The sequence below is a fragment of the Neofelis nebulosa genome, chromosome 13 (genome assembly GCF_028018385.1).
Source record: "Neofelis nebulosa isolate mNeoNeb1 chromosome 13, mNeoNeb1.pri, whole genome shotgun sequence".
In the NCBI taxonomy this organism is placed as follows: Eukaryota; Metazoa; Chordata; class Mammalia; order Carnivora; family Felidae; genus Neofelis; species Neofelis nebulosa.
In genome coordinates, this window is record NC_080794.1 from 83,287,669 (window position 1) to 83,308,959 (window position 21,291).

The 21,291-nt window shown below is 44.5% G+C and overlaps 1 protein-coding gene and 1 pseudogene across 1 annotated transcript; one reads left to right on the top strand and one right to left on the bottom strand.

Annotated features, from left to right (window-relative positions):
* The first annotated feature begins 421 nt into the window (after nt 1–421).
* Nucleotides 422–21,112, top strand: LOC131492448 (deleted in malignant brain tumors 1 protein-like). The gene is made up of 6 exons (XM_058696053.1): nt 422–599; nt 813–884; nt 3,247–3,564; nt 14,608–14,925; nt 19,412–19,729; nt 21,018–21,112. Exons 1-6 carry the CDS (start codon nt 422–424, stop codon nt 21,110–21,112), a joined length of 1,299 nt encoding a protein of 432 aa, XP_058552036.1.
* Nucleotides 15,566–15,714, bottom strand: LOC131494190 (U2 spliceosomal RNA; annotated as a pseudogene).
* Nucleotides 21,113–21,291: the final 179 nt, after the last annotated feature.

A 21,291-nucleotide genomic window follows, 5' to 3' on the forward strand; every position in this document is an offset into this window, starting at 1 on the left:
TTAGATATATTGAAATTTCCCATTTCTAGGCTATCCATGGCAGAGGAATAACATGGATAAAGTGACTAAAAGAACCTGGGAATTCTGAAAATTTCTTGAAAAAGAGTTTCATCCTTTGCAAGGGGAGATTTAGTAAAGACTCGTTGAAGGGATTTGAATCTGAAGATTATTCTGACTATTCTTAACTGTGCGAGTACATGAGGACTGTGTGACCTTGCATGTTTGTAAACTGGGGACATGATGACCTAGGGATTCAAAAGGATGAAGGAAACCCTCCAGATATGGGGGGGCCGGTGCCCCAGTGTTTCTGCTGCTTGTGCATCTCCAGGAGCCTGGATGGCCGTGAGGCCGGTGAATGGCACAGGGAGGTGCTCGGGCGGAGCGGAGGTTCTCATCCAAGGCACGTGGGGGACCATGTGTGATGACCTCTGGGACCTGGCCGAGGCCACAGTCGTGTGCCGCCAGCTGCAGTGTGGCCAGGCCGTGGCGGCACCCACGGAGGGGCGGGGAGCACTTTGGGGCAGGCTCCGGGAAGATCGTGCTGGACGATGTGCAGTGTGTGGGCGGCGAGAGCCACCTGGGGCAGTGCGCGCACAGGCGTGAGTCCGGGCACGACTGCGGGCCCCTGGAGGATGCCAGCCAGCGTCGTGTGCTCAGGGGAGGAGCTATCACCTCCCAGGATGTCGCTGCTTTTATGCACCCTCAGGCATTGTCAACCTGTGTCGAAATCAAGTCATTAAGCAATGTATTGAATGAACTCCATGTTGCAAGCATTATCATAATAAGCCATGCCCATGCCTTTCCGTCTTCAGGTGCTAATGGCCCACCAGCCCCCAACCCCACCTCAGGTTCCGAAGCTGCTTCCTCAATGTACACACTCACAGGTGGGTCATCTGTGCTTGCTGCTTTTGCTTTTGGTTCTATTTACCCTCTAGAAGATGCTTCCTCAGTCTGTACTCCGGTAGAGGCACTTAGACATGGCAGAGCCACCCCTACTGTGCAAGGGTTGTAGATAAGAATAAAAGAGGGCATGACCTTTTACAAAACGAGACGCTTATCCATCACCTGGCACTCTCAAAGTGTTCCTTTTCTGTCTGTCAGCTGTTACTCCTGGGAAATCCAAATTGTATTCCACTGGTTCCAGACTCTAATCAAGTTTAAAAGAACCCAACAGGTTAAAAGTATTACAAAAAGCAGACGATGCCCAGAGCATCTGACCATCTATCAGATGCCGGCAGTGGGCCAAGCTTACTCAAATTGGTGCCTACAAGGACGGAGAAAGCTGCGGAACTCCCAGCGCTGAGGCACCCAGTGTGAGCGCTGTTCTTGCATCCGACCTGTGCTGGGTCTCCATCTCCTCTGGCAGCAGCTACGGAACCTGTGGGTTATTACTGAAGGTTACGGCCAGCTCTACCAGCACCATGTTTCCAACTTAAAAAATGAAACCACAAACCCATTCTCTGCACTAAATATCCAGTTTGCTGCATTAATTGCTATTTGACATTCTAAACACTGATTTTCCCCAACTGACCCCATGATGATATATGGCAGTGAGATCATTTGAATTGATGTTTTATAAGGCAAAATGAGGAACAAGAGTTGCTGAAAATCTCACGTTGCTTAGGTAACACATAGTCTAGATAAATTGGCCAAACACCTAGGGCAAGCCTAAAAAGTCCAATCATCGACACAAATGCCATGTTGCCATGATTGCACACAGTTGATTGTTTTCTAAAAGAGAAAGAAGAGAGATGGAAACAGAGAGACCCAGAAATGGACTCATGGGCATTCAGAGAACTAGAGTGTACAGACCATGGGGAATATTCCAAAACCTCATCTTAAAGACTGGATAACTAAGTTTAAAGACAGGGTGAAGTGAGGGTTTCTCTGCCTAAAACTTTGTGGAGGAAACCAATGGAAGACTCAATGTCATATTTGAGTCTGACTTTTTGGGATGTTCTCATTGTAAACATCTTCCTTTCCTACATTTAGGAGGTTCTTGGTCACAAATGATGTCCCTGTTTGTATCATTTATAGGTGGTGGCCTGTCAGCTACCATCCCCACAACAGGCCCTTCTATCCTTCACTCTACACTCATACCAGCAGGTAATGCCTCTCTGTGACTTGCTTCATGTCTCCTGAGCATCTGTTCTGTGCCATGCACAGAATTAAGGGCTTTCACAATATTGTTGCTCCACAATAACCATAAAGGAAGGCACGATTTCCAACATTTCATAAATGCATAAACAGAGCTCAGAAAAGACAGATCAACAGAAGGCACTGTGTGACAACACTAGAGTCACACAACCATATGTGGTAAAGGCTGGCTCACCCAGACCTGCCCAACTACAAGGATCACTGTGGTTGTTTTCACTGTGTTTTTCTTGATGACATGATCGAAGTTACCTCGGGAGTGCTAGAGAAGGAAGGTGTGAACAAGAATTAACTGCTCATCCCAAGATGATTTGAGAAAATGATATGGAACGGTTAAATGTTAAGAATACTATTAGGCTCTCTACAACAGAGAATCGCTACAATAAAATATATGAAAGACAAAATGTCACCTATTGATTTCCATTTTCCCTGCACTGCTCCATTTGAGCAAAATTTATCTCCTCAGCTATGTCTAGGCCTTCTCGTTAGCATATATGCTAATGCCTCTTCGCCTTTAATTACAGACCTAACATTTCCAGGGGTGCCTGGGTGGCTCAGCTGGTTAAGTGTCCAACTCATGATTATGGCTCAGGTCATGATCTCATGGTTCATGAGATAGAGTCCCACATCAGGCCCTGTGCTGACAGCGCAGAGCCTGCTTGGAATTCTCTCTTTCCCTCTCTCTCTTACCCTCCCAATGCTCACTTGTTCTCTCTCTTTCTCTCTCTCAAAATAAATAAACTTAAAAAAAATTTTAAAAAAGAACTATCATCTCCACAAGCCATATCTCCTATATGAACATCACCAGGTAATAAACAAACAATTCCTTTAAATATTCCCTGGGGATATTTACTTCCAGATCTATTGGGCCACATTGCAGAAGACAAGTCCTCTCAGTAAGAATAAATAGAAAAAAAACAATTAAAATAAAGTAATCTAAAAAGGCTGTTCTTTTACTGTAGATGATGAAGATTATGTCAAGAGACAACATTTCTGAAAACTTGAACTGTTATTACCTAACAGTATACCCCAATATAAGAAATCTCTTAGAGAGTTAGATCTCCAGTCTCTGTCTTCCTCGTATCTCCCCAGGAGCCATCGTGGCCGTGAGGCTGGTAAATGGCACAGGGAGGTGCTCGGGCCGAGTGGAGGTTCTCATCCAAGGCACGTGGGGGACCGTGTGTGATGACCTCTGGGACCTGGCCGAGGCCACAGTCGTGTGCCGCCAGCTGCAGTGTGGCCAGGCCATGGCGGCACCCACAGGGGCCCACTTCGGGGCAGGCTCCGGGAAGATCATGCTTGATGATGTGCAGTGTGTGGGCAGCGAGAGCCATCTGGGGCAGTGCGCGCACAGGGGTGAGGCCAGACACAACTGCGGGCATCTGGAGGATGCTGGTGTCGTCTGCAGAGGTAAGGGGCTGTATCATTTTTTTTAACCCCACATCACTTCTTTGTCTCCTTTCAGACATTTCTCAATGATTATTTTAATGACTCATATTATAAATGGCACCATAGGCCTTAGCATGTGGATTTCTTCTGGCCATCAGGTGCTGATGGTTCACCAGGCGCCACTCCAACCACAGAGCCTGAAACTGCCACCCGAGCATACACACTGTCAGGTTGGTCCATTCTTTGCATGGTTCTTTTGCTTTGAAGATTTTCCTCCTTAGAATGTCCCTTTCCTGGGGCGCTTGGGTGGCTCAGTCGGTTGAATGTCCGACTTCGGCTCAGGTCATGATCTCATGGTATGTGGGTTTGAGCCCCACGTTGGGCTCTGTGCTGACAGCTCAGAGCCTGGAGCCTGCTTCAGATTCTGTGTCTTCCTCTCTCTCTGCTCCTCCCCTTCTCACACTCTGTCAATCTCTCTCTCGGAAAATAAATTAAAAACATTAAAAAAAAAAAAAAAGAATGTTCCTTTCCTAAACCAAGTTAGTAGGGTCTTTGCATGGAACAACTCCAGGGAGCACCACCCTCCTAGAATGCACCGTGGATTCTATCACCATGCAGGTCACCACATGTGGTACATGGATGGCGATTTCTGGGCTTGTGCAGCCCAGTGGTCCTGCATGGTTGAGTCACTCCAGGGTAGAGTGACACCAGCAACAGCCATTCTACATCATATCACATCATACAGAGGGGCACAGAGCAGAAGGGGAATCAGGTTTCTCGTTTCACCACTTAGACCTCTTAAATAATTCTTGAGCTTGCCTAAACAAAACCTGGACGTTGAGAATATTTAGTTGTCTCTAAAGGGTTCAGAGGCTCAGTCAATTAAAATAAAGTAAGTTGAGATTGAGTTAATTTCTACCAAATAAAATTTATGGTGATCAAGATGTATTTTAAAAACTGCTGATAAATTCACATATTAGCAGATATTTGTATGATCAGTATGTAGCATCCTTTTAATTTCAGGAATCTGAAAAATACAAAAACAAATAAGTGGTTAGAAGAGGACACAGCATATAAAAATGAATCATTTCTCCCTCTGTAGGTATTTGATAGGAGAACAACAAAGCCTGTTTCCTTAAATACATGATAACATGGGTGTCACAATAAAATAGTTGCTACTGAAATTCCCACTGGCATTGGCCACACATCACAAGATCCCCTTCTTCACCTTCATTGGAACTGAGTCTCAGTTGCTTTGCCATTGGGAGTAAAACTTCTGGTGTGTATTTGACATACTAAGACTGATTGTACATTGTACCTTGTACAATGAACCACGTGGCCAACTAAAAAATTAAATCAATTATGTGATTTTTTTTTCTTTTTCTATTACAACTTGCTTTAAATAACCACTTTGATGGTTTAACTGATTTCTAGATAGTCTAGTCCCAAATTATTTAAACTGATCAAAATAATTAAGTGGCTAGCCAATCATTTACATATATAAAATAACATTATGAGAAGTCTCAAACTCACTGACAAATGTAAAAATAGTATCATGAACCCCTGAATATCCAATACTAAGTTTTATCAAATCCTAATATTTTGCTCTGTTTGAGCATCTTTTTAAAAAGATGTTTGAGATCTTTTTTAAAAGAAACAATACAACAGCACATTAAAAGGATCATACATTGCAATCAAGTGGGATTTTTCCCTGGGTTGTAAGGGTAGTTCAACATATACAACTCAATGAATGTGGTATACCACATTAACACAATTAAAGAGTTTTTAAAATGGGTGAAATTGGTGAAGGGGATTAAGAGTTCGCTTATCATGACGAGCACTGAGTAATGTATGGAATTGTTGAATTACTATGTCGTACACTTGAAACTAATGTATCACTGTATGTTAATTATACAAGGATTACAATTTTTAAAAATAATTAAATAAATAATTTTAAAAAATAGATCACATAATCATCTCAATAGATGCAGAAAGTGCATATGACAAAATTTAACACCATTTCATGATGAAAATACTTAACCTAGATGTAGAAGGAACGTACCTCAACATAATAAAGGCCATATATAACAAGACCTCAGCTAACACAATGGTGAAAATTTGAAAGGTTTTCCTTAAAGATCAGAATAAAAGACAGGGATGTTCTCTTGCCACTTTTATTCAATATAGTACTAGAATTCCTAGTCAGAGCAACTAGGTAAGGAAAATAAATAATAGAAATTCAAGTTGGAAAGGAAAAAGTTAAATTATCTGTTTCCAGATAACCTGATCTTACGTATAGAAAACCCTAAGCACTCCAGAGAGAGAAAAAAAATGTTAAAACTAAAAAATGAATTTAGTAAAGTTACAAGATACAGAATCAACATACAGAAATCAATTGTGTTTCTTTAACAATGAACCATCTAAAAAGAGAATTAAGATATCCCATTTACAGTATCATCAACAAAAATAAAATTGCTTGGGCATAAACTTAACCAAAGAGGTAAAAGATCTATAACTGAAAACTATAATTGATGACATAAATTAAAGGAAATACAAAAAATGTAAAGGATCCCATGTCCATGGATTGGAAGACAAGATATTGTTACAATGGCCATGCTATCCAAAGAGATCCACAGATTCAAAGCTCTTTCCATCAAAATCCTAAGGGTAATTTTTACAGAAGTAGAGAAAACAATCCTAAAATTCATATGAAACTACAAAAGACCCAGAATAGCCAAAGCGATCTTGAGAACAAACAAAGCTAGAGGCATTGCACTCCCTGATTCCAAAATGTATTAAAAACCTACATTATGGTACTGGCATAAAGATAGGCATATAGACCAATGGAACGGAATAGAGAACCCAGAAATAAACCCACGTATATATAGTGAACTAATCTTTGACAAGGGTACCAAGAATACACAATGGAGAAATGATGGTCTCTTCAACAAATAATATTGGGAAAAATGAATATCCATGTGCAAAAAAAAAAAAAAATGAAATTGGACCCCTGTGTTATACCATACACAAAAATTAACTCATCGTAGATTAAAGACTTAAACATAACACCTGAAATTATAAAATTCCTAGGAGAAAACATAAGGGAAAGTCTTCTTCACACCGGTTGGCAATAAATTCTTGGATATGAAACCCGAGACAGGCAACAAAACCAAAAATAGGTAAGCGGGACTGTATTGATCTGAAAAGCTTCTGCACAGCAGAAATAACAGTCAACAGAATTAAAAGGCAACCTGTGAAATGGGGGAAAGTATTTGCAAACCATACTTCTGCTAAGGGGTTAATTTCCAAAACCTATGTAGAACTCCCAAAATTTAATAGCAAAAAAATCAAATAACCACATTAAAAAATGGGCAAAAGACTTGAACTGACGTTTCTCCAAAAAGAAGATAAAAATGTCCAACAGGTATATGAAAAGATGCTCAGCATCATTAATTATTAGGGGAAATGCAAATCAAAACTACAATGAGATATCACCTCGTGCCTGTTAGGTTGGTCACTATTTTTAAAAAGAGAAGTAATAAGTATGGCGAGGTTGTAGAGAAATGGGCACCTTGCACACTGCCCGTAGACATGTAAAATGGTTCAGCTGCTATAGAAAACATTTCAAAGATTCTTAAAAATTAAAACTAAACCTGGCATATGATCCAGCCACCCTACTCCTGGGCAATATACCTGAATGAATTGAAATCAGGCTCTCAGAGACATCTGCATTGTCATGTTCATGGCAGCAACATTCCCAATAGCTAAGATATGGAAAAAACCCACACGTCCATCAACAGGTGAACGGATAAAGACCATGTGGTACCTATATAAAGTGAATATCGTTCAGCCTTAAAAAAAAAAAAAAAAAGAAGGAAATTCTGCCATTGGCAGCAATATAGCTGAATCTGGAGGACATAATGCTGAGCAAAATGAGCCAATCACAGAAGGATAAATATTGCATGATTTCACTTATATGAGGCATTTCAAATAGTCAAGCTCACAGAAGCAGAGAATAGAGTGGTGGTTGTCAGGGGTTCAGGGGAGGGAGTTCAATGATAGGAAGTTTCAGTTATGCTTGATGAATAAATGCTGGAGATCCACCATACAACATAGTGCAAGTAGTTAAATTTGAGCGGTGCCTGGGTGGCTCAGTGGGTTAAGCGTCCGACTTCTGCTCAGGTCATGATCTCACCGTTCCCGAGTGCGAGTCCCACGTGGGGCTTTGTGCTGACAGCCCAGAGCCTGGCGTCTGTTTCAGAGTCTGTCTCCCTCTCTATCTCTGCCCCTCCCCCACTCATGCTCTGTCTCTCTTGCTCTGTCTCTCAAAAATAAACATTAAAATTTTTTTTTTTAATTTGCTAAGAGGATGCATACCATGCTAAGTGTTCACAACAACAACAACAACAAACAAAAAGGAGGGGAAAATACAAAGAAATTCTGGGAGTTGTTGGATATGTCTATTACCGTGACTGTGGTGATAATATTACAGGTGTCTGTGTATGTTTGAACCCAATAAGCTGTACACAGTAAATACATGCAGCTCTCTGAGCAGCAATGATGCCTTGATAAAGCTATTTTAAAAAGGAGGCAGAACAGGGGCACCTGGCTGGCTCAGTCAGTAGAGCATGAGACTCTTGCCCTCAACGTTGTGAGTTCAGGCCCTGTGCTGGGGGTGGAGCCCACTTTTTTTAAGTAAATAAATAATTTTTTAAAAAGGAAGCAAAACAATACTTTATTGCCATTTTACGAGTTAATAAGATGAAAACAGGGCTGTCTTCATGCCCTATGGAAGCCTCACACGGCTTTGGCTACTCAGAGCCAAGATAAAGCCACCAAACATCGAAATGGAAAACACTCAGCTGTGTCATTGACTGCATATCTCCGTGACAGGACACATCTGGGCTGCTCCTCAAAGGAAATGAGGGAAAAGATCTACCACTGGTTCTGTGGGCACTTAGAGAACCGGAGTGTGCCAGGCATACCATCCACCCGTGAGCCTTTTACCCCACAGTGGGGTCTGACACCCACGTTGGGTGGGTGTGCCAGGAAAGGCAGAGAGCAGACCCAGACCATAGCAGGACAGACTTGCGCCTAGGCTTCTGTTGGGGCCTGTCTGAAGCTCCCCCTCCCCGTGTGGGGAGGTCACATCTAGCGGTGAACAAGGCCTCTCTTTGCTTTACAGACACAGGCGAAGTGCTGACAGCAGCCGTGCCCACCACACAGCCTGCGACACTTCCCATGATGGCCATTCTAGCAGGTGGGTTGTTATTTGTTCTGCGGGGAATAGGGGGGAGGGCACTGTGTGCGGGGCAGTGGACTGGCCCCTTCCCGGGCCCGCTGACCACAGCCAGGAGAGGACTCCTGGCCTGCGTAAGAGCAGAGTCAGGAGCCGACATTTCTACCTGACCGTGACCTTCAAGCTGGCTTGGTGTTCAAATCTTTGTCTTTCTTTCTTTCTCATTTTTTTTTAAAGCGTATTTATTTATTTTGAGAGGGAGACATAGAGAGTGCAACTGGGGGAGGGACAGAGAGAGAGAGGGAAAGAAGGAGAATCCCAAGCAGGCTGTACAGGGTCAGTGCACAGAGCAGCCCGATGTGGGGCTCGAACGCATGAAACCGTGAGATGGTGACCTGAGCCGAAATCAGGAGTCTGGTGCTCAACTGACTGAGCCACCTAGGCACCCCTGAAACTTAGTCTTTCTGAAGTTGAAATTAGGGGATGTCCCAATTACTGGGAATGCTTCTGTTCATCCCTGCTGACAGGTGATGGATTATTTGCAACCACAGACACAACGGAGCCTGCGGCCCTGCCATCCATACCCACGCCCCTGGCAGGTAAGTCCTTGGGAAAATGCGGGGGGCGGGGGAGCTAATGTTTGTGGAACAACCAGAATGTAATAAAGCAGAGAATCGGATGCTTTCATACAACTGACAGTTCATTGAGTGCTCACAAGAACCTCCCAGCATTATTCTCCCCACAACCCTCATCACTGGCTCATAAAATGAGACACAGAAAGGATCATTTTCTAGCATTACCCACCTAGAACATGGTGAAGCCAAGATCTGGGCATGTAGCAATCTGACTCTAAACCCATGTGACTACTAGCCTTTTGGGGGGCGGGGGGGAGGGGGGGCGGAGACAGTATGTCCAAAGCTACCTCTGGACTACTGGAAAGAGAACATTCTTACAAGCCTGATTGTACAGTGCAGGTGCATTAGGACCACAGCCAGGAAACGGGGGTGTCAGCTGGTAATCACTTACTCAGTAGGTTTTAGTATAAAATTCCTAATGGGAAAAACTTATAAATTTATAGCTTCCAGGGTGACAGACAGGCAAAATGTACCCTTTTAATATGCCTAGAACTCTGTATTAGGAATGAGCCCCAGCCCGTCTCTTCCTTCTTCACCCTGGGGTACCTGCCTGCACATCTGCTTTACAAAGAGGAAAAACTCGTTGTACCATTTGGGTATCTGAAGGTTGGTTCCACAGTAACTCACATGATAACTGAATTTTTTCAGGTCAGGTGTCATCAAATGTTTATTTTTCAAGTTTATTTATTTATTTTGAGAGAGCCGTTGGGGCAGGGGGCGTGTGCAGAGAGAGGAGCAGAAAGAGAATCCCAAGCAGGCTCTGCACTGTTAGCATGGAACCCGATGTAGGGCTCAAACTCACAAATCGTGAGATCATGACCTGCCCTGAAATCAAGTCAGATGCTTAACCAACTGAGCCACTCAGGCTCCCCTCAAGTGTTTGTATTTCCAAATAAACGCTATGGTGGGAGTTTATGGCTGTGTGTAGATATTCTGTTGCTTCCTAAAAGCGTATCACACAGCAGTCACACATCACCTCCTCTGTTTCGAGCCCCAGCATGAGCCACTTCTTGACATCCCTGGGTCCCTGAGCATTTTTGCTTTCAGAGACCCTTATACTTAATTATATTTTATGACCGCGTTGGTATAAAGACAAATGGAATGTAGACTAGACTGAGGTCATCTTTTTCTTCTAATTTTAAAGAAATTAAGACATTTTTAGGGGCCTTTAGCAGTCACCTGGGCCCCAGGCAGTGTGCCCACCACATCTGACTGATGAATCTGTCTGCTCCTCTGGGTTGTTCTGAATAACTAGCAGGTCTGAACTCACCACCACCACCCCAAGCCCATTTGGGAAGGAGGAAGGACATGACATTTTTGCCTACCACAAAGTTGTTTCAAATAGGAGGCAGGGGTGGATTCTGCCTTACTTTACAGCTTCCTGGGGGACAGAATCGATTGGTCGTGGGGAGGGCCACCCCAAGGCAACATCCTTGGAGCTGGGCTCAGTAAGCCAGGCTGCCTGTTAGCAGCAATGGCTCACAGCAAGCCGGCCTATTTTGACCCAAGGGTGCTCACAGGAGCCTTGTTGAAAAGAGGTTTAACTTTCGGGGAACAGTGCACACATTTCCTGGTAGGACTGAGTTGAAAACAGTATGCGATAGTCTCACTGCAGTGTTTCCATGCTTTTCCAGAGCGATGTGGGGAGGAGGGTGTCCACAGAGCAAATTCTGACGGCCCAGGAGAATTGGGACTTGTAAAGGGGAGCTTGACCTCTAACCTTTCGGCAGGCTTCCTCACCTTCTCTTCTGAGCGTAATCTCCTTGTGATTAGGCTGACGGTGCACATTTGCATTGCAATTTTACTCACGTGTATATTCTAACTGATCTCAAAAGAACTGGTATGTTAGAGAAATATTACTACTTATATTATTGTATTGTATTGTAGTGTGTTGTATTCCTGCTCCTATTTTGTAAGCTAGAGAGCTATTCATACAATGAGACATAGACCCTTATAAACTCCTCGTTTAAATAAGAAATCTAGTGGGATTAGGGATTCTGCTTTTTATCTCTTTCGTGTAGGGAACTGGGAGGTGCCAAAGATCACTGTTGGCTTAACAGAGAAGCACGCCAGGCTTTTTAGAACCTTCTAGAATGCAGAATGTCAATATAAATATCGTGGCCAGGGCAACAAATAAAACAACCATTAGATTGCAGACCCTTTCACTAGACAGAAATAATCTGTGATTATTAAATTTTAAAAATTTTATCTGCAAAGACAACTTTATGCAGCAAAATAGTATCTGTTTTTCTCTATCTAACTGAAAAGAAGGACTTTTTCTTACTGCTTTACCTGGCTGAGATCTTTCTCCTCGGCAGCAGTGAGGAGCTGTTAGAATCTCTCTGGTTAGCATTGAGGGAAAAAAGCAAGTCTGAGTAACTCCACACTTATAATAAGGATCACAAAACAAAGAAAGAATTTTGATAAAAGGAATGCGAGCATATATATTTTGCATCTATAGAAACAGATCTTCAAAAAAATAAACAGATCTTCATCTCTAGTAAATTAAAATTTATTATAAAAATCCTTTAGGGTATGGGGCGCCTGGGTGGCGCAGTCGGTTAAGCGTCCGACTTCAGCCAGGTCACGATCTCGCGGTCCGTGAGTTCGAGCCCCGCGTCAGGCTCTGGCCTGATGGCCCGGAGCCTGGAGCCTGTTTCCGATTCTGTGTCTCCCTCTCTCTCTGCCCCTCCCCCGTTCATGCTCTGTCTCTCTCTGTCCCAAAAATAAATTAAAAAAAAAAACGTTGAAAAAAAAAAAAATTAAAAAAAAAAAATCCTTTAGGGTGGAAATCCATTACTCCTTAATAAATTCCTACATTAAATCAGCAGAAGAAAATAGAATATCTTTCTTCTAAGTATAAGACATTATTTTCTTTTCTTTTTACTTGGTTGCTTTTTGTTTGGTGTTTTGGTATTTCTGTTTTTACTTTAACTATTGAATTATTAGCTCTAGATTAGCCTATACTCACGTATAGTAATATAATTTTTTTAATATAAATTGGTACTTTTAGTATATCCTGCATACATTCTCATGCTTAAATATTTCAAAATAAAATGCATCTTATTTTTAAAAATTTTTTATGTTTATTTTATTTTTGAGAGAGACAGAGAGTACAGGGGAGGGGCAGAGAGAGAGGGAGACACAGGATCTGAAGCAGACTCCTTCCTTCCTTCCCTCCTTCCTTCTTTCCTTCCCCTTCCTTCCTTCCTTCCTTCCTTCCTTCCTTCCTTCTTTCCTTCCTTCCTTCCTTCCTTCTTTCCTTCCTTCCTTTCTTCCTTCCTTCCACCAAGGTGCTCTATGCATGTGCATTAACAACTACACGGTGCTAACAGACTTACTGTCATGCAGCCTTCCTTCTCCAACTTCACCCACTACCTTGGTTCTATACCCACAAACTAGTAATCTGATTCTTCTGGGAGTTGTCTCTAGTTTTTATTTTGTTTCCTACTAAATAAATCTCACTAAGATTTCTTGGATGGGCTAGGGAACCAGATTTCCTAATTTCAAACACTGGTTCCCCAGAATTGTGTGATCTTGGGCACATTACTCAACTGCTATGTGCCTTAATTTCCTCACCTACAATATGGGTGCTATAATAGAATATATTTGCCTGTAATACATCCATGAGTGTCTATATACATGTATACACAGTATTATTTATATATACACATCTACACACACACATAGATACACAGATGTGGCTGGAGGACCACCGTGGAGGTTAAAGATGCTGAAAGCATCATTTACTTAGTGCTGGACACCAGGAAGTCTATATAAACGTTAGTTCTATAATAACTATCGCCATCATTGTTGTCATCAAATATTTGCCTTTTGCTGAGGTGAGAGAACTGACCTAGAGAAACTTAAACACACTGAGAAGTGTGTTTAAATGTTTGACTTTCAAACATCAGCATCTGCATTAGGCCTGGCCTTTCTCCCAGGGTCGTGGCTAGGTTCCGGGAGACAGTCCCCTGAGGAAATAGAGCCCAAGTGCATGGCACTTCCCTCACCCTGGCTCATGCCACACTCCATTGGTCAAGAAAGTCACAAAGGCCCACCTGGTTTTACGAAGGGATGATACAGAGACTCCTCCTTCCGACATGGGACTGTCAAGGTTTCAGAGGGCTCGAGGAACGGGAGAGATTTTGTAGACACCTTTAGAAAATACAAGTGACCACTATGCCCTTCTTTGCCAGCACCTCAATCCTACATTGGTTGGCATCCTCTTCCTCCAAAAACATCACCTACGAGGTTTCTCTGGTCTCTAGTTTCTAAAAAGAACGTGCTAGGATTTTCCCATCAGCTCTTCCAATTCTTCCCGTTTTCTCTGTCCTTGCAGATTACATTTTAAGGCCTTTCACATGCTTGTGGAAGGAGAGGAAATGAGTTCATTTAATCAAATCATGTTGCACTTGAAGCCCCCACAGGTTTCCCTTCCACGTGAACTTGCCCCTCCTTTCACTCTGTCTGGGGCGAACCTCCTTCCTTTATGATCGACCTGCAGAAATCATCTTCCTGTTTCAAAGCCAGTCCTACATAAACTGATCTCTCAAAGCAGATGAAATGTCTGTCACCAATAGTGTTGTTAGACTCCTAGAGGTATCCCTCTTACTTGCCCTGATAGCACAAAGTGTGTGGTTTCTCCATCCTGTCACTGACTGTAAATCCTGAGGGGTGAACTCTATCAACTTTTTCCCCTATTAGGCATTAAGGGAATGTTCTATGGTTAAAAATACTACTGTGCTGGCGGCAAAAAAAAATGTCTTTAGTGCAAGAAAGAGCACTCTGTAATCTCCAGATTACATCGTACTGGGCAACTCCCATGGAAATACTCTGGTCAGCTGTCCACAAAGCCATGGCCATCACATCCAGATGGCCCTCAAGTCAAGGATTCCCTGAAGTTCTTCTGCCGTCAGTGGGACAGGGATACGTGTGCAAGGCTGAGACCCAAGGACCTCTGCCTTTCCCCCTCCAGAAGCCAGATGTTGCTGTTCACTGGGGTCTTCTGGCACTTCCGGGAAGGAGAAAGTCCAGCACTGATGTTCCAAGACCACTGATCTCTCTATCTGCCCAACCCAGAGGAATTATGACAACAGCAGTATATCGGCCCACTGTAACAGGATCAAGGCAACATGCTGACATAAATAAAGGTCAATCTCACAATATCCCGCTGCTCTGTCTCCCCAGGAGCTTCCATGACCGTGAGGCTGGTGAATGGCACAGGGAGGTGCTCGGGCCGAGTGGAAGTTCTCGTCCAGGGCACATGGGGGACCGTGTGTGATGACTTCTGGGACCTGGCCGAGGCCACAGTCGTGTGCCGCCAGCTGCAGTGTGGCCAGGCCGTGGCAGCACCCACGGGGGCCCACTTCGGGGCAGGCTCTGGGAAGATTTTGCTGGACGACTTGCAGTGTGCGGGCAGCGAGAGTCACCTGGGGCAGTGTGCGCACAGGGGTGAGGCCGGGCACAACTGCCGGCACCTGGAGGATGCTGGTGTCGTCTGCACAGGTGAGGGGCTGACTGTCAGTCCTCACTTGGAAGGCTACTGTTATCCCCTCACTACTCATTCTCCACACACACAGCCAGCACGGTCCAGAAATGTCAGTGGATCAAGGCAGGCCACTGGTGTTGTCTATACCCTTTCAAAGTTATGCATTGACCTGACCATCCCCGTGGCTGCAGATTGCTGAGTATGGCTCATGATCACAGATCCAGGCTCAGATGTGACCTGTTTGGTTTGAAAATTCAGGCTGAACTCGAACTCAGCCAAAACACATTATCTGGCATAAGAATCCAAATTCTTCCGTTTGTGAAAAAAAAAAAGTATAAACAGAAGTTAAAGCTCAAAACAACAAATTCTTTTATTACATTCACCAACTGGATCTGAGAAAGAGCTGACTCTTTGGTCATGAAACAGCTTTCCAGTTCACACAGTCCCCGTCACTCAAACCCCTTACTTGTTTTATTCCCACGGCTCTTGGAAACTTTCGAGTTTGAGTTTGTGACCTCTGGTGATGGGCCAAATTTTTCAGCTGGTGTTCCAAGCCTTCCACGTCTAGGCCTGGTGACCTTCCCAAACCTATGTGTCTTTCCAGTTGACACTCTGCCTCACAGAATCTTTCCTGATTCTGTCCCTCTGGCAGCTGGGATAACGTTCCTACAAATGACAAGCTCTGCCAGGATACACCTGGCTCGTCCTGAGCCATAACCCTCAACATCTAAGGTCCCTGGGGGAGCACTCCCTTCTGATAAGAACAGATACTACACTTGATCTTAGCCAAAAGGCCGAGAAGCAATGAGCACTGCCTTCTGAAGCTCCCCTGGGACGCTCAGCATTTGCTGACTGGTCTCATGGCTCAAATCCCCAGGACATGCTAAGATCCTCAAGGGCATGGTCTCTGCTTCTGTCTGCCTCCAAGCTCCCTAAAACTAGAATGTTACCAGTAAATAATCACTAAATAAGACACGATAACATGCTCAGTCTCTTTCCATGTTGACAGGTGTTCAGTCCACAGCTGCTTTGCCCCCAGGTAGGACCCGTCTTACATTTGGCCTCATCTACTAGACGTGGTGTGAGGTTTAGAGTCAGATCCTGGTTTGGTTCCCAGCTTCATTATTCACCCATCTGTCTGTTCATGGATATTGACTGAGTGTCCACCACATGCTGAACTCTGTGCCGGTAAACACTGGAGCCACGGCAGAGGTCAAACCCCTCCCCCCAGTGCTCTTCCTTCACGGGGTCTGCACCCTAATGGGAGGGGCAGACATGGCATATGCTCACCCTCAGTTATACGACCTCAGCCAAGTGATGTCATCTCTTGATCCCGTTTCATCTTCATTTCTCTTCGTAGGAGTCAGAATAACATAGAGAATTGAATAATTGAGAATTGCATGTGACAATGCCCAAAACGCCTGGCACCAGACAAGCACTGGTGCCAGGCACTCGCACAATCTTTTCTTTTGGTCAAATGCCAACTAAGGGAGGCTGTGTGGCGGGGAGGGGGGTGGGAGCCAAAGGGCCTGAGCTGAAGGAATCTGATCCTGGCTGGTCTCTCTCCAGGTGAATGACGTTGGCCCTCACTCTCCATGTCATTAGAACAGGCACATTGGAGTCCAGGATCCATAAAATTCTATGCCTTTGACATTCTGTGACTAACAAGGAGAGGATCAGCAGCCACGTGGATTGGCTGAATGAAGTGTGTGGCACTGTGGCAAGTGAGAGGTGGTCATTGAAGGACGGAGATGTAGGTCTTGTACTAGAAATTGGGGGACCCTTTCCCATCTGACATTTTATTGTGATGATTTTCAAATATGCAGCAGAATTTGAAGGATTTGAAAATGAGCTCCTACCTACCTAGATCACACGATAAATTTATCAATATGTCTATCATCCCTTTATTCATCCATCAACCCATCATATTTTTAATTAATATTTGATTTGTGCACCACAAAACTCACCCATTTTCAGGTCCAGTTGGATGGATTTGGGTGATTGTGTGCAGCTGTATAATCACCACCACTATCAAGATGTAAAATAGTTTCTTTGCCCTCAAATATTTCTGGTGCATTTCAGAGTTGATGCCCTCCTCTCTCTCCTGCACTCCACTTCCAGGAACTGCTTTGTGAATCTCCTTGCTTTGTTCAGGTGATGTCATGACACACATGGAGAGAAGGCAGCAAAGAAAGAGATGATGGCCAACTGATGGTCTCTCCTATGGCAGGTCACACGGGGCAAATTGTCCACGAGTTTTGCTTTTCTGATGGCCATGTAGTGCATGTTCATTCATCAACAGGCAATAATACCATGCTCTGTCCTAAATGAAGATCTTGTGGCTGTGAGGTCACTGGACTTAGAATACAGTGTCATGGTTATTCCTGGTGAATCCTGGGAGAAGGCAGAGGACGCCTTGAAGCAACTGTATCTTCTCCCAATGTTTTGACTGCTCCCAGATGACCATCCTTCTTTTTTACCCACCAACAGCCTATGAGAACCTACTTCCCACATCAGTGACTCAACACTCACCTTCTTCTGCACCTCCAGGTAAGACTGTTTCTCTTTATGATATGTCTTCTGAACAACTTTGTTCATTCAACAATGAATGAGTGAATGAATATATGTCACTAAGGATTCATAATGTCACTGGGGTTATAGATAGCAATAAACAGAGTTGATCCTCAAGTAAGTTAAGTCCATGGGAGGAGGGGGGAAGAAACTGTTACCAAAAAGTGTGGTGAATACTCTAATGGGGAAGCACAGAATGCCATAGGCTCCCAGAAGAGGGTCTCCATCCAGATCCAAGGGTTCTTGGCAGGACTTGAAGGATGAGGGGGCAATGGGATTATGTCAAGCAGGGAAGAAACCAGATAGACTCCTTATGAGCTGCAGGGTTGGAGACATTAACATGTGTTCCAAATTAGAACTTAGGGCTGGCCGATAACCATACAGAATTAGTGAACAGTGAGTTGGCTCTTTGAGATGGTTTTCTGCTGTGATCAGGGATGAGCAATATTTTAGGATATTCAGCCCTGAGTTAGTTTTTTTTTTCTTTTACAAATTAGGTCTAGTCTGAGGTCAGATAAGGTAGGAGTAAAACATTGGACTCCTGAGTCTCTTAATCTAGCTGTACAGTCAAAAGATTAAAAAAGGGGGGCACCTGGGTGGCTCAGTCGGTTAAGCTTCTGACTTCTGCTCGTGTCATGATCTCACCGTTCATGAGTTCAAGCTGTGCTGACAGCTCAGAGACTGGAGCCTGCTTCAGATTCTGTGTCTTCTTCTCTCTCTGCTCCTTGCCTGTTCGTACTCTGTCTCTGTCTCTCAAAAATAAATAAACATTTAAAAAAAGAAGAAAAAGAAAAAAGATTCAGGAAGGAGAGAGAGGAGCCATTATCACTCTTCAGGGTTTGAGCAACCCTGGTAGAACAGTGCCCAGCAGGTGCCAGAGCTCCTGGCCGTTGGCCATGGCTTTGAGGGCGTGGTGATTACCAAAGGTGCCCCTGTTGGCTCTGTGAGTTCAATCACATGAATTCACACTCCACATCTTTCTTTTTTGTGTTTTTTATAAGTTTACATTTTTTATATATCTGCCCAAGCTTTCTTCTTTACATCCATTTTTTTTTTATTGAGGTATAATTAACATATCACATTGTATTAGTTTCAGGTCTACAACATAATGATTCCATATTTGTATATGTTGCAAAATGGTCACCACAAAAAGTAACTTATCTTAACAGATAAGCAAGTGTGTAAATTATCTATTGCCATGTAAAACCATCCCAAAGCACAATGGTTTAAAATGACGATCATTTATCATTGCTCATGAGTCTAAGGGACACCTGGGCAGCTCTGCCAATCTAAGATAGGCTTGGCTGGTCTTGGCTGACTCGGCTGGGCTTGCTCATGCATCTGTGACTATCCAGCAAGTCAGGTGAAGACTGCCTGGCCTAGGATGGCCTCCCTCACATGTCTTATAGTTCCATAGCTGTTATCGGAGGTAACGGAGGCAATGAGGTCATGTGTCTTTTGTCACCCACAGGCTAGCTCAAGCTTATTCGCATGATTACCTGAGTGTTCCCATGGAGTAAACTGAAGCCTGTCATGCCTCTTGAGGCCTCAGTTTCACATGAGTGCACCATTACTTCTGCCATATTCTACTGGCCAATGCAAGTCCCAGGCCACCAGCTTAGAACCTCTTGGGCAGAGCTGCAATGTCACATTGTAAAGAGTGGGGAGATTGTAAAGAGAAGAACTGTGGTCATTTTGGTAAATACTCTACCATAGGCAAGCGGCCTTAAATAGAATGTGGATAAGGGAGACATTATAGGCTTCGCAAAGCAGACGCACGTGGAGAATGGCATGGGATCTCACACGACAGCGTGAAGAGTGTGAATAACAAAGTCATAGAAAGTAAGAAAAGTTAGGTTGGGTATCAGATAGTCTGGTCATCAAAAGGCAGAGCGAGTGGCCATCACCCCTTGACCCCTGGTTCTTCCCCAGGAGGCTGGGCCCCCGTGCGGCTGGTAGGTGGCCACGGGAGGTGTGCAGGCCGCGTGGAACTCTTCTACCGGGGAGTCTGGGGGACCGTGTGTGATGACCTCTGGGATCTGTCAGAAGCAAACATCATCTGCAGGCAGCTGGGGTGTGGCTGGGCCATTTCAGCCCCAGGTGAGGCCCACTTTGGGGAAGGATCTGGGAAAATCCTCCTTGACAATGTGCGCTGCAGGGGGGATGAACAGCACCTGGAGGAGTGCTCCCACATCGGCTGGCTTTCCCACAACTGTGGGCACGGAGAAGATGCCGGCGTGATCTGTTCAGGTAAACCCCTGCTCCCGTCCCTGGCAGAGCCCAGCCTTGGCTCTTTCCAAGACAGTACTTTTCAAAAGACAACGTAAATGTAGCTATTGAGAAAGAACCAATACGTTATTTGTTTACAGCAGATATCTTAACCCTTCACACTTACAGATGCTGAATATTCTATGGCCACACCACCAGGTAAGGAAGGCAATATTTACATGTGCAGTTTACCCAAACTTTGGGGAAGAGGTTCTGCTGGAAGTCGGATACGTCATTCTCCAGGCCAGTGGAGTGCCTGGGACACACGGAGTCACCTGACTGTCTGGTGGGAGAAATGGATAGTACCTTAGAAATCATCTGATCCAGCCTCACTTTCTACTTCTTCCCCATTTTACACAGAGGCAGCAGATTTTAAATTTCCCAGACCTCTGCATAGCACTTTCAGGTTGTCAGCTCTGGGGGTTGCAAGGTAATGGCAATGAGATATGGGTGGCTAGGGTAGGGGGTGGTGAAAACATAAGAGGTGGGGAAGGACACTTCCTGCCCAGGGGCAGATGGCTGGTGGGCTGGACCTGGCCACAGTCAAGGTGACCCAATTCTATCCCCACCCTCTCCCTGCCTCTGCCTTGTTCCTGGTGCCCCCAGAGCCGCCTTTGCCATTGGTTTTCCTGCATGCTCTGAGCGCCAGCACCCAGAGTTTTCCATGCCAGTGCCATCTCTCCTTCTCAATCTTCCACATTCCCTGATGCCCTGCCCTCAGCTTTGGGTCGGACAATGGGTCATAAGTAAGGCTGAGTGGAAAAGCTCTGATAAAGCCTCAGGCACACTGCCTCCTGGGTTGTCTAGCAGGTGGGAATGCATTGTTCCCAGGAAAGGGTCTCCGGGGGACACGAAGGAGGATCTGCAGCATCCTTAGGTGCCGACTCACCAGGTCAAAAGAAGGGATGAATCAGTGCCTCTTCTTATTCTTACCTCGAAGTGCCCTTGGGTCACTGGAGTTGTCTACGGGTGCCAGAATTTCATGTCCTTAGTTTTCTTAATCCCTGAATTTTAAGATATCTCATTTGTGTGTCTGACAAGAGGATAATTTATCAAAATCTGGGAAGGATCTAGATCAGTGCTTCTTCCATCTCCTACATATTAACATCCCCAACGTGCTCTGGCCTTTGCCCCCAGAGATGACTTAGCAGTTCAAGGAGGGACCCCACACTGTATTTGTTGTTATGAGCTGCTTCAGAGTATCATGTGCAGATGGGATGGGGACCTCAGCACCAGCTGATGAGCCACATGTCCTGTGTGTGTTTGACAGATCACCCATTGGCCCTCACAGCAGGAACAATGATGGCAGGTGAGACCTTGGTATCCTTGGCTGCTCTGACCACCATCTTCCAGCTCAAGCCCTGAAGTGGTTCTCCAAGGAAATGGAGCAAAAATACTACTGCCCTATCTGGCTCATCCCTCAGAACTCATGTTCTGAATAAAGTGTCCAATAATGAAGGCTGATAAATTTACAGTTCCAGTTCCATTTCTGTGTAGTCAAAGAAGGCAGTCCAAATAATCAAGTAATGCCAGCCTGTGTGGTC

Coding starts and splice junctions, on each gene's coding strand:
- LOC131492448 (XM_058696053.1), top strand. CDS start 422: ATGACCTCTGGGACCTGGCCGAGGCCACAGTCGTGTGCCGCCAGCTGC. Junction 3,565..14,607: donor TGCTGGTGTCGTCTGCAGAG/GTAAGGGGCTGT, acceptor CTGTCTCCCCAG/GAGCTTCCATGACCGTGAGG. Junction 14,926..19,411: donor TGCTGGTGTCGTCTGCACAG/GTGAGGGGCTGA, acceptor GTTCTTCCCCAG/GAGGCTGGGCCCCCGTGCGG.